This window comes from Xenopus laevis, chromosome 3L, assembly GCF_017654675.1.
Source record: "Xenopus laevis strain J_2021 chromosome 3L, Xenopus_laevis_v10.1, whole genome shotgun sequence".
NCBI classification, from domain to species: Eukaryota; Metazoa; Chordata; class Amphibia; order Anura; family Pipidae; genus Xenopus; species Xenopus laevis.
This window is the reverse complement of record NC_054375.1, coordinates 99,545,116-99,558,313: the sequence shown is the minus strand read 5'-3', so window position 1 is coordinate 99,558,313 and position 13,198 is coordinate 99,545,116. Positions and strand designations below refer to the sequence as shown.

The following is a 13,198-nucleotide window of genomic DNA, read 5'->3' as shown; positions in this document are numbered from 1 at the left end:
ATGCAGAATTCATTACTTCCTGATCATGACTAGCCCCTCGCCCCACTTCCTGTGCCAGGAACTGACATAGACTGAGATGACAGTGCAGCACTTATCTCATATATTCTGCATTCTGTTGCAATGATACTTAGAGCTTTGTGCTGCTGGCAGAAATACAGAGAATTACCCCTGCAGTTAAATAACCTTAATTAACCATCACTGATGCTGATATCTTATTCAAATGCAATGATAACGTTGTCTCAGCAATATGTATTTCCAAGAAATGTATGCTATTATAATATTATACAGTAATAGAACACATAGGAAGCTGGGGAAACGTAGTGGATATGCCTGTGATATCTGTCTCAATCCAGCTTCTCAATAGGCGGTGTAGTAGTGCTGCCAAAGCCAACTGTTTTCTCCTTAAAGGGCATGTAAAGTCTAAAATAGAATAAGGCTAGAAATGCTGTATTTTGTATACTAAACATAAACATGAACTTACTGCACCACAAGCCTAATCAAACAAATAATTTATGCTTTCAAATTTGGCTACAGGGGGTCACCATCTTGTAACTTTGTTAAAAATCTTTGCAAGACTAGGACTGTGCACATGCTCAGTGTGGTCTGGGCTTCTTAGGGATCATCATAAACAAAGCTGCTTGAGTTCTGCATGGCTGGGATGTAAGGTGGGGGCTCCCCCTGCTGTTCATAAGTATGATTGTTTCCCTGCTCAACAGTTAGGGACCATATGACAATTCCTATCCACAGCAGTAAATGAAGGGAGAATTTCACTGCATACAGTCAGATTTCTTATAAAAACGGTACACATATTTTAATTAAAGTATATTGGAGATAGGTTTCTTTTTCATTAAAGAAAGTAAAAATGGAATTTTATTTTTTGGCCTTTACATGCCCTTTAATGGTCACCACCTTGCCATAACTTTTCATTCAGTAAAAATGTTAAATCCTTGTCGTTTTTTTTTTTTTAATTAAAATTGTGTGGGTGTGTGTGTGTGGTGATCTAGTGGTTTTTAGCAACCTGCATGCCTTTTATTTCCACTCGTTGTAACAACTCTCTTTCCTTTTCCAGCACTATACCAATGATGCAGATGGTCTGTGCACAAACTTGATAAAGCCCAAGTTGATGGAGGGAACAGTAGCCGCTCAGGATGAATTCTCCCGGAGTACGTATCATTAATGCAGTGATAACATGGCTTTATCTTTCTTAAAGGAGAGGTAAAGCTCCAAGACAGTTCATTCCCAACAGACTAGCCACAATAGTGTAAACTAGATTACTATATTTATTCTGAAGTATGCTTTACCATACTTGAGTAAACAGCTCTAGACACTGTCTCTGTGTCTAGAGCTGTTTGCCATATAAGCTTGGTGTGACATCACTTCCTGCCTGAGTCTCTCCCTGCTCACTTACAGCTCTGAGCTCAGATTACAGCAGGGATGGGAGGGGGAGAGGAGCAAACTGAGCATGCTCAAGCCCTACCCTGGAGGTTTAAGCTGGAAACAGGAAGTCTGATACAGAAGCCCATGTGTACACAATAGAAGGAAATAAATACTGTGTCTCATTTGACAGATGACTCAGAGCAACATTACTTTGAGGCTTTGCTGGTGTATTTATATAGACCTTTCTGATAAAGCTTACTTAATTTTAGCCTTTCCTTCTCCTTTAAATGCTTTTGTTTTTCACTTTGAATCAATTAATAAGTCACAAAAGGATTTTTTGTTAGCTGAGTTTTTATCAGAGAACTGTCAGTGTACTGAAGTTGTAGATATTCACAGTAGTGCAGAAAATCCCAATCTTGGAGTTGGCCCAAAGCACCATATACATTGACTATGAAGATTTTCATTCATCCAGGCCATGGTATATCTAATAAGTAATTCAAATTAGAATTACTTACATTAGATGCACCATAAACATTGTTCCCTCTGAGTTGTCCGATTTGAATAAGCAAATTATAGTTCAGATTCTGTTCCAAATTTGGGAAAATCTTTTGTCCAAAAATCATGTACTTGGTGCATCCCTACACTTCATACACCCGATGAAACTATTGTAGTTATTACACACACACACATATTCTCCTATACTAACCTCTGTATTACTGAATAGCATGACCTTCTACGTTACATGCTAGATTTAGTAATCATTGGTAAACAAAACCGGCCTTCAACCAAGATCTTTCTGCACATCAGTGTAGCGTCACAGAATACTCCACTCTCACTTACATATTGGCCCAACCTGGCTCCCTTCATTTTCATGCTCTGCTAGCCTTCATGTATTTGTGTCCTATTCTTGCTATTTTTGTGTCATTCAGGTGGCTGGGCCCTCAAGATGAGAGATCTTAAACTGCAGCACACCATTGGCAAGGGAGAATTTGGAGGTAATTTGCTGTATATGCTTATATGAATGGCTCAGCCCCTAGCTATAATAATCTTATCCAATGATAAATATATGTTGGGTTTCTTAGACTATTGTCTGCTTCCAGCTTCTAATATCTGGTTTACAAGCTACAGACATGGGGGCAAATATGTCATAAAAGGAGTTGGTTTGATGCAATAGGTTGTATCTATTCATTCATAGTTAATAAATTCACCACATTTACAAAATAACTACAAATGCTTAACTTAGGATACTATTATTATGTCATAAGACAAATGTATTTTATGCTATAATTGTAGATGTCATGCTTGGAGAACATCAAGGAGTGAAAGTAGCTGTGAAATGTATCAAGAACGATGCCACAGCACAAGCATTTATAGCGGAAGCGATGGTGATGACGTGAGTTGAGGGGAAATGTAACTAAACTTATGAATGATTCTGCAACTGAGTTTGCTGCTCTATTTCCAGTGTCATCAACAAAGTCAGCACTTTTCTGACACATTGTTGTGGACCAGGAACCTGTACAGTCTCCTGTATTTTGGCAGTTGCGGTTTTTTTAAAGGGGTCCTCTAAACAGTGAAAGAAAATGTACATTCCTCTCACGCAGTAACAGGTCAAAACACAATGTTGCCTTATCTTTCTGTATACCCAAGCTCTGTTTTTGCACAGTGACAGAAAAAGAAACAATTTCCAATAAACCTTAAATATTTGTATTGTTATTTAAATAAGTTTTAATTGTAATTGCTGTTAAAATCAGAATCTGTTTGATTGTTTATATTCTCTGTTTTTCTGGCTCTGACTTCTATAAAAAAAGAAGCCAGCTGATTAACAGAACTGTTGGAGACCTGACTCTTCTTACAGCATTTTAAGAGTTGGATTCAGAGAAGCATAAACAAAAATAAACTGCTTTTCAGCTTCAATTACATTTACAAATAACTTAAAGCCATTGACATTTTTTAAAGAATTTATATCGGAAAACTGCTTAAAATTACAATATGCAAAAAAACTCTAATTTCATAATGCAAAATTCCACAGACCATGAAAACCATGCCTCAAAGTGTGCAGTGCCAAGATTGTCTCTCCAATCATAAAAATATATTGTATGTCTACCTTGGACTCGTATGAATGTACACAAAATTTATACACTCTCAATTTGATGGAATATAGTCGATAAATAATCTGTTTGTTTTCAGGCAATTGCAACATAAAAATCTCGTACAGTTGTTGGGAGTGATCGTTGAAGATAAAAGTGGGTTGTTTATCGTCACAGAATTCATGGCAAAGGTAATTTCTTTCTTCTCTCTCTACCTTATTTCCTCAGTCCTTAGAGGAAACTCTTCTAATGTTGCTCTCCTTAGAAAAGAACAGAGAAGTTGTGACATTTTCTAAAATGTCTGTTATCCAAAAGGCTTGGGACCTGGGGTTTTCTGCATAAGGGATTTTTCGTAATTTCGTAATTACCATACATTGTCTACTAAAAATAATTGAAGCATTGATTAAACCAAATAGGATTGTTCTGCCTACTGTATATCACGAATTGGCACCCTAAATCCAGAACCCAAGCTAAGCTCCGCGGTCTTGGCTCTCACTTCTGCCTATAATCGCTCGGGGAGGAGCCCTCGGCTAATCGGATGCCGCCAGGTCTTATTTGAGACAGGCGCAAAGCTAACGGTTCTGGACGAGCAAAGGGGCACGATCGTCTGACCAAGGATACTGGATAAGATGGCAGATAACACAGCGTGGAACAGGCAGGCCGGGCCAACACAAGCAGAGTAGAAACGTCAGACAGGCCACAATCGGAATTGGACATGTAATTGGTCAGGATTGGAGAGATCAGAGTAGTCACAGCAGGCAAGGGTCAGGATAGGAGAGATTAGAGTAGTCACAGGCAGGCAAGGGTCAATACACCGAGGATCAATTGGAATCACGAATATTAAAGCACCCAGGAACAATCAAATAGAACCTAACAATGGGCAAAGTCCTAAACACATAAATCCCCTTTTATACAATTTGAATTTCGCGCCATTGCGCAATGACGTCATCAGGCCAGCGCAATTGTGCCTATGAAACCCGGAATTCTGTGTGCGCCACCAGGGAAACTGGCGCTGGAGGAAAGAGGACGCATGCGGCGGGAGTCCCAGCCGGCCACTAGACCACTAGAGTAAGCCACTGGACCACCAGGGTAACTTATGGTTACACTGTAAGGATGAATACTATCTTTATTTGGATTAAGTAGAAGGTACTTTTTATTATCACAAAAAAAAGGAAATAATTCAAAAAAATGTAATTACTTGATTACAATGGAGTCTATGAAAGATGGCCTTCACATAATTTGGAGCTTTCTGGATAACGGATACCATACCTGTAATAATTACAAATATATACATGGCTTGCTAAACTACTTATTTGTTTAAATTGGCTCACATTAACCATATTTAGTTTCAACTGCCGATTTCAGCTGTCATTTTAAAACGAACTGTTCTCATCTAATGAAGGGAAGTCTCCAAGTTCCCATCCTGATAGTCAGGGTAACAATTTATAGACAAAGTAATAAACCAGGAAAAAAAGATTTGCTATTGCCTGAATTTTTTTTTGCTGTGTATACAGTGACCATTGTTGTTCTCCATTTTTAGGGAAGCCTAGTGGATTATTTGAGGTCTCGGGGAAGGTCCGTGCTAGGTGGCGAATGTCTACTAAAGTTCTCACTGTAAGTATCCAGTAAAACCCTACATAGGTTTAGCCTTATGGCACTTCCAGTCTAATCTAATCTGTCTTTGTATTTTAATTTTTGAGACTGGTTTGTTCCTAAATCTACACTCACTGTTAGGACCCTGGCTTTATGGCACTATTCACTGGTTATTTACCATGTTATTGTTCTTGTAAATGTATTTTAAGGTGCACCATACGGTGTTCCATGCTGTATCAATAGCAATACATACAGATTTAGTGTAGCCTATACAGTTAGTGGGTACAGATGGTGCTTGAATATTTATTTGCTAGCTCTTCCTCATCTATCACCAAATTCACTCTGTGTATATTAGTATCCCTCTTCCCTGCAGTTCACAGAGCATAACTAGCTCCATAGTTTCTGATCCAGCTTTCCTCATGTACTGGTAGCCCCATATTTTTGGGGTGTTCATAAGGCTTTTGATTGAGTTAGAGTAATATGTTTTTGTAAGTCCTTCTAAATGAACAAATTAGAGTTTCATGACTCAAGATTATTATTTGTGACTTTTTTCACCTGTCTTAGACAAGGAAAGCACTGTGTACTTTTGTTATTATGAAGCTGCTAAATTCATTTTTGTTAGACATACTTAACCAGTCCTTTCAACACCAAAGCTAATAAATTTACCATGCCCCTAATTCAGCTGTAGTTTAAGGATTTTGTCTTAGGCTATTGCACATGGGGGCCGACCGCCTTTAAATTTGCTCTACCTCGGGTGACAAATCTCCCCATGATGCTTTCCCACCAGCAATAAAGTAAATCATAGATGGGAAAACATATGCGCCACTTCGTTTTCTGGAGTGTCTAAAGTTGCCTCTCGAGGTGACTTCGGTAAACTAAGCACTGCATATGTTTTCCCATCAACTATTTACTTTATTGCAGGTGGTAAAGCATTTTGGGGAGATTTGTTGCCGCCTTTAAATTTGCGCGACAGCAGGCGACAAATCTTCCCATCTATCCAAGTAGAATAGTGAGGAGAGCGACCCAGGGCAGAAGATCTGCAACAATGTGATTTATTAGCTGCTACAAACACACAACATGTTTCGGGCCTCAAACGCCCTTTATCAAGTGTTATCAAATCTTCCCATCTGCCATGGCCCTTACTGGGCTGTTTCTTTGCCAGTGACTAAGCACAGAGTGTGGCAGTACCCTTTAAAATGCAAGCTGTATTTAGTAATACAGTTGTGTTTGGATGTGACGAACTGTTTCCTTAAATCTGGAAACTCATTGCATTATTTAAAATGATTTACCCACCAAAAAAGTAGTAACCCCACACTATCTGAGTCATTTATTTAATCCAAATTGATTTAAAACTACTGTTACCATTAAAGTGCATCAATTAGTGAAAGTGCTTAGTGCTTCTGATACCGTGCAGTAGTATGTAATTTAATAATTGCTAACACACAATCAATTGATTTTTCAATCTGATTCAACCTTAGAGATAATTTGATAAACTACAAGAACAATCCCTGGTTTTTGACATATGTAAAATTATGAAAAATGGAGGAGCCATACTTGATCTCCTAGGGCCTTCCAGTCACTCCCCTTACAACCAGTTGGTGTAGTAGGTGTTATACACCTGTTGTGAAAATAGGAAGAGCTTGAAAAATCTTAGTATGTTGGACTCCACCAGACAATGCTCTGGTACTTTGTGTAGTTTGAGTGTACATGGTAGTTGATATCTAATGGACCAGTTGTAAACAAGCTAAAATCTAAAAACTAAAAAGATTGTGTACTCACATCACGTGGATGATGAATCTGAGATTAATTTCTAGCTGTTATCTTCTTTATTTCAGGGATGTATCAGAAGGCATGGAATATCTTGAAAGTAATAACTTTGTACACAGAGATTTAGCCGCACGCAATGTATTGGTATCAGAAGAGAATATTGCTAAAGTCAGTGACTTTGGACTCACCAAGGAAGCATCTGCCATACAGGACACAAGCAAACTGCCTGTTAAGTGGACAGCACCAGAAGCATTGCGGGAAAAGGCAAGTGTAAAATTACATGCGTTACATATTATATCTAGTATTTGTACCATAAAGTGTAGAATAAGGTACTAGGCTTACCTTTCAAAAGAGCTTAGTCTCAGTGTGCAACCTGAATTGCAGCTAGTGAGGGAGCAAGGATTAGTTTTGTGGCATTGTACAGCAGATAGTATGGCAGATGGAGTGAATATGTGTTACCATTTTTTGAGAAGCTTATGGTCAGTTTATTGCCTACACAGCAACAAGTGAGGATCCTGAGGTATATTTTTTAACATTAATTACAGTGTGGAGCCAGTATGACAGAGGGCGAGTGTTACTGGGTGCATGTAAGTTCAGTAGCCAGGTCTTCAGTGGAAAATTTGTACTTTATTTTTAAGCAAATGCAGAAAACTGTGCAAAGATCCAGTATACACTTTCACCAGCAGTAACCCTGCCAGCACACACACCGGAGGTCCAGAACTCCAGAACTGACACCGACTCCCAATGAATTCAGTCTGCAGCCTTTAATAGCTTCCAGACTGCTCTATGCGGACACCATGTGATCAGCATCTACCCTATAAATATTCATTAAGAGAGGCTACCTGCCCTTTTAGGAAATGACGTCTCTGAGATCTCTAGGCAAATGCTTCATGAAGCTTTGTACAATCAATTTCACTATTATATATATAAGTAAAGCTTTCCATGCACACCCTTGTGTATTAACATGTAGCAAACACCGCTTTCAATAAACAGTTGGTTTAGCACCATTTACATATACTGTCAGCACAGTTGAGCCACATGCTTCACACTAAGTATGCTTCAGTTTGTTAGCCAAAACTAGTTTACACCTAAACAAAGTATTTACATAAATTATAAACATACACAGATTACTTCACCCCATCACAGTGAGAAAATGTGTTTTCATATCTTTGAGATTTTCTGGCATTGTGTGTCAGTATGGCAGTTAAGAAGGGAATGTGTATTTATTTCTTTTAAGTGTAGTGACGATCTGTAGTGTTGAAGGCAGAAAATATAGGACAAGCAAATTCTTATGATTTGAGACAAATGTGAGCAGAAATGGGTGAAGAACTGCATTGGCAGTTTCATTAAAGGTTGGTGGCAGTGGCCATCCCTGGACAGCAGAAGTGTTTGTCCATGAAAATGAGGGACTATGTGGAACCAGAGCAGCACTGAACAATGACTGCAGTTGACTTTACTTGAAGATTTGTGCCAGTATGCACTCTGGGCAGCAGTAGGTTAGGGGACAGGTATTCCTTTAATTTATTCTAAGAATATAACCTGAATTTAAAAGCCATTAACACCATAAAACATTTAATTGAAATGACTATTCATTAAACTATTCATGGAATAATGTTTTCTTTGAAGCAAAAAGTCTTTGTCTTCAGTTTGTTTGCTATCAGTTCTGCTGTGCTCTGCTATTGTTTATTAGTTGCATGCCTTAGATAATTCATCTTTATCCTGCAGACATTTTAAATAAAATTATTTCTAATAATTCATGGCAAATCCAATATTTGCATTATTAGCTTAAAGCTATAATAAATGTGCATTGCTCAATTACTTCTAATTATATCTGTGTTTGTTTTTGCAGCTCTTTTCAACCAAGTCTGATGTTTGGAGTTTTGGAATTCTATTATGGGAAATTTATTCCTTTGGGCGAGTGCCTTATCCTCGCATTGTAAGTCACAGGGAGCTATTCATATAGTTTGTCAATTTATTATCAATTTATAAAACTCTTTAGATTCAATGATTCATGTGACACGTTTGAGAAATAATTATAATTTTTTGTGAAAGCCTTTATTATTTTGTATATACTGGATAACACTACTCTGTCTCAGTCTGAGCTGCAGTCGAGGAAGCAATATTGGCACAAACAAGCAGGGTTTGCCTGTAGTTGGGACCTGTGATAGGTCAGCTGAGATAGGTCACTCTGGTGGGTGAAACATGCATAGAGGGTTGCCCTATTCATTTATTGATTATTGATACATTTTTATAAAGCACTTTATCATATGACTGCAAGCAGTGTGGGTTATTACAACTGTACAGCATTTGCATTATGACTAAAGAGTCTTCTGATCATTCTCATTTCTAATTATCTGCTTCCTTCTGCCTTAGGCCCTCAAAGAAGTGGTACCAAAGGTGGAGAATGGGTATAAAATGGATGCACCCGATGGTTGTCCTCCAGTTGTGTATGATTTGATGAAGCAGTGTTGGCATCTGGACCCAAAACAGCGACCCACTTTTAGGAATCTGCGAGAACAGCTAGAGCATATCAAAGCCAAGGAACTGTATCACTGAAGCATCGGCAAGGCTAGGGGTCCTCTGTCACTACAGAGCCATTCCTTGGCCTAAGAGACAGACTCCACAATATCAGGAATATGAGATATAACACCAGAAAGTAATAATTATTATTGGGCTCCTTGACCTACATGTTTTGCACTAGTTACCAACTTAGTGCTGGTCTGTGGAAGGATGCCGATATTTTCTTACATTGATTTTTGCCAAATCTCAATTTCTCCCTCTCCTGTTATAATTGCCTGTTTTGAGTGGGCCTGAGAGACTTCATGAAGATCAGCCGAGAACTGCGAATTGAAAAATATTGCATTGGCTTTGGACACAATGTGTGGCAAACTAAACAATCCAGTCTAGTTCCGTTTTCAGTGGAACAGATAAGGATACATATTACAGACTGGAAAAATCACTTCTGTATCGTGTCTGCCTTATTTAATACAGTTTATTTTAACCAATATACAGAGCTGACTATGAGAAGAGATTTCGGCTGTGAAACTGGGCATGATGACACAGTACATGGTGACTTCTCACGTTCTCAATCTCACAATTGCCTACCTTTTTACACACATGCTGCTGACTTTATTTCAACAGCATGGTGTATCCTCAAGAATAGACAAATGGCCTCCCAACCTGAGAATGTAACTACTGTATTATATACAGATCCTTTTCTATCCCAATACCCTCTGTAGGCTCATGTTCACCCTTGTCCATTAAAGAAATTCAATTTACAGAATGAAGAAGAAAATGAATGCAGACATTTCTACTTTCTACAGCATTTAAATTCAATTTTACATTTCAAATAATTTCCAGTGCTAGCAGGACAAAGGGTTTGTCGCCGTTGCTTGACAGTCCTGGTATCACTAGTAATTGTTACCTGGTCTGCAGGTTTTGTATGCTTTGCTTCTAAATCATATTGGACATTCCCTCAAACTACAGGTTATTCTCTCAGCTCTCCTGGTTGATGTGACATTTTTGAGGTGGATAGTGAATTCCACAGCCTTTTTTTTTATTGGCAGGCTCCAATAAATATTGAGTGTGTTATTTTGCAAGTGCTACAATCTAAACATGTGCATTTACAAGTCAGGACACGTACATTTGTGTAACCTCAGAGTTTGGTTCTGTTAGATCCAAATAACACTTCAGTTTATTTCTTCTCAGCCCCAATAGCTCCTGCAGCAAGAGAGTCTGAATGGTCTCAGTGATCCTGCCTTCATACATCTGAAAGTTTATTTTTCTAACACAGTTACTAGAGGAAAAACTGTCTGAAGCTGTATGTCTGTATTATCAGCATCATGGACCTTTACTTTGTTTTAATACTGAGCCAACGTCCAACTCAGGCGATAAAGTTACTACATCTTGCAAGAGGCGACCTGGTGGCTGCCAGTATTTCCTGTCAACTTCATCACCCAAGCGTGGCACTATCATACAAACAGTGATGTACAATATCAGAACTGAAAGGAAGACTGAGCTTGGTGATCTTGGTCAGTTTCCTGAAGACCCTTCGTTCTAAATCATGTACATGAATGCTGTTTTAAGACCCAAAGGCGAACTGGAGGACGTACATGTCATTCCTAGAGCTGCAATAAGTGTTTGGAAGTTACTGCACACACACAATCTGCCCCAAGCCCAGGCCTTTCTCAGTTTCCTTTCTAGTAGAACAACTCTGTGACAACTCTGTGGGCCTTTTGCAGTTTATCTAGGGACTTGAATGGTGGTGATCATCACACATTCATTTCTTCCTATTTGTTATTTGAGTTACCACGGACATTAAGCATTTTAATTTGTAGCAATGTTTTTGAATTTCTGGAAAAACCTCAAATCACATTTCACTTGCCTCAAATGTTAAAGGGGAACTATCGCCAAAGTCTTTTAATAAAATCCTTAGTTGTATACAATCATTTCTTCAATTAACACACACAATTCTGCAGTGTTTCACACGATAGCTTAATGTTTGCTGTGACTTCCTCTCTTTACCCTCCTAAAAACCTTTATTCTTGGATGTATCTATGACAGGCTAAACATCTTACTCATTTATTTACTTCTCTGATCAGCAAATGTCCTGGAGTGGAGATCAGAGATGGATGGACAACTGATACCTTCACTCCTGTTGTTCCTACTCCATTGAGCCCTGAGTTTACACAGGTGCTAATAATATTCTCCCTGGGTTGAAATATATTTTTCTTGCTGTTTTGTTTTTGTAGTGACTATAGAGAGGGAGGATGACTGAAACAGATATATGTATTATTTTAGCATAGCACAACCCACTGTGTAATTTGCACGACCAAAAAGAATTTTAAGCATTTCTCTTACTGATGGTCAGGTTTGGTGCCACACCATCTTGCAGGGTGGTTGATCCCCCAGCTGCTTTTATTGGTGCACCAGAAATGTTGGCTCTCATAAAATGACAGATTGATGGTCATGTAAATTGCTGACTTTGCAATATCCGTGCTGCTCTAGCACAATATACATATGTCCTTGACTTTTCCAGATGCCCCATAACACTGTGGAGGGACCGTGATACTAATTAAATACATGTACCCTTGTTTATCTTCATAGTCTTTCTATTTGTTGCATACAAAGGTCAGAGAGAAAAATATAATCAGACCCAGGCAGAAGGCTGTGTGAAGCTCATAGGAGGAGCAACATCTCCTTTAATGAGATGCTCCATGCTGATTGGTCATAAGAAAACTGCCGCTTGAAGCAGAGGAATGCCAAAAGTGAAAATGATTGTGCATTGCACATGCATTTATATTAAAACATTTTTACTGCATAATAAATTACATTATTGATTTTTAGGGATGCACCGATTCCACTATTTGGGATTTGGCCGAATCCCCGTATTCTTTGTGAAAAATTCGACCGAATCCGAACCCTAATTTGCATGTGCAAATTGTGGGCAGGAAAGGAAAAAGTGGAAAGAATTCTTTTGTGACGAAAAGTCATGTGATTTCCCTACCTGCCCCTAATTTACATATGCAAATTCGGGTTCGAAAAAAGGCCGAATCCCAAACCGAATCCTGGATTCGGTGCATCCCTATTGATTTTTGAATTTGCCATAATTCCCCTTTAATTGTGTAAATGAGATGGAAACAGTTTCTTTCCAACCATATTTCGTTAAAAAGAGGGAGCCATTGAGACGGTTTTATCCCACCTCTGTCCCAGAATGATATTTTGCTCTACACATTGTGAGGTGGGCAGTTTGGTGGGGACACGTAGAAAGCAAGTTGTGCTGGGACTTGTACAAGAACCAGTGTATCATACTGACAGGGAGCTCCTCTCACTTTAAGAGCCTGAATGGTCTGCCTTTTTTGTCTGCTTGTGTTCTACAGTTTGCAGTTGTTTTGTGTGTCTGTTGTTGTTTGTTTTTTTTTTTTTTATGAGGGTCAAATTTTTGTCATATACTTTATAAAAATGTATGTATTTTTTTATATTTTGTTACAAATCACAGATCGGTCTGCCTTTTCAGTTAGGGAAGACTTTTACTGAAGTACGAATCTTATTTTTATTGTATACAAAAGGGATATTCGGGGAGATGGGATAATGCAACAATCACATTGGAAAGGAGGACTCGCTTGGCTCTAATCTTGTGACTTGGTGTGCATGCCGTCTTGTGTCTTCATTTCTAAAGGCCTTTTCATTCCTGTCCAGTGCTTTAAACTCCATGTGTATGCTGCATTTGGTTGGATTAATAGTGTAATAAACCATTCCATATGTGTGATCCGTTATAAATTGTCTTTATCTTTTATCTAGCAAGCATAGCCTCCTAATAGGCCTCCTGCTGATAAAAAGTCCCATTTTATTGTATTAGGGATTCCTGAATTCTT

The 13,198-nt window shown here is 38.5% G+C and overlaps 1 protein-coding gene across 3 annotated transcripts in view; it reads left to right on the top strand.

Moving 5' to 3' along the window:
- Positions 1–11,264, top strand: part of csk.L (C-terminal Src kinase L homeolog) — a 48,891-nt gene extending 37,627 nt beyond the window's left edge. For 2 of the 3 annotated variants that reach the window (XM_018250592.2, XM_018250591.2), the window contains 8 exons: positions 1,070–1,163; positions 2,307–2,372; positions 2,671–2,770; positions 3,565–3,655; positions 5,005–5,078; positions 6,893–7,088; positions 8,674–8,760; positions 9,198–11,264. In XM_018250592.2, the coding sequence (XP_018106081.1) occupies positions 1,070–1,163; positions 2,307–2,372; positions 2,671–2,770; positions 3,565–3,655; positions 5,005–5,078; positions 6,893–7,088; positions 8,674–8,760; positions 9,198–9,380 (891 nt within the window). In that variant the 3' untranslated portion in view covers positions 9,381–11,264. 3 annotated transcript variants of the gene reach the window in all.
- Positions 11,265–13,198: the final 1,934 nt, after the last annotated feature.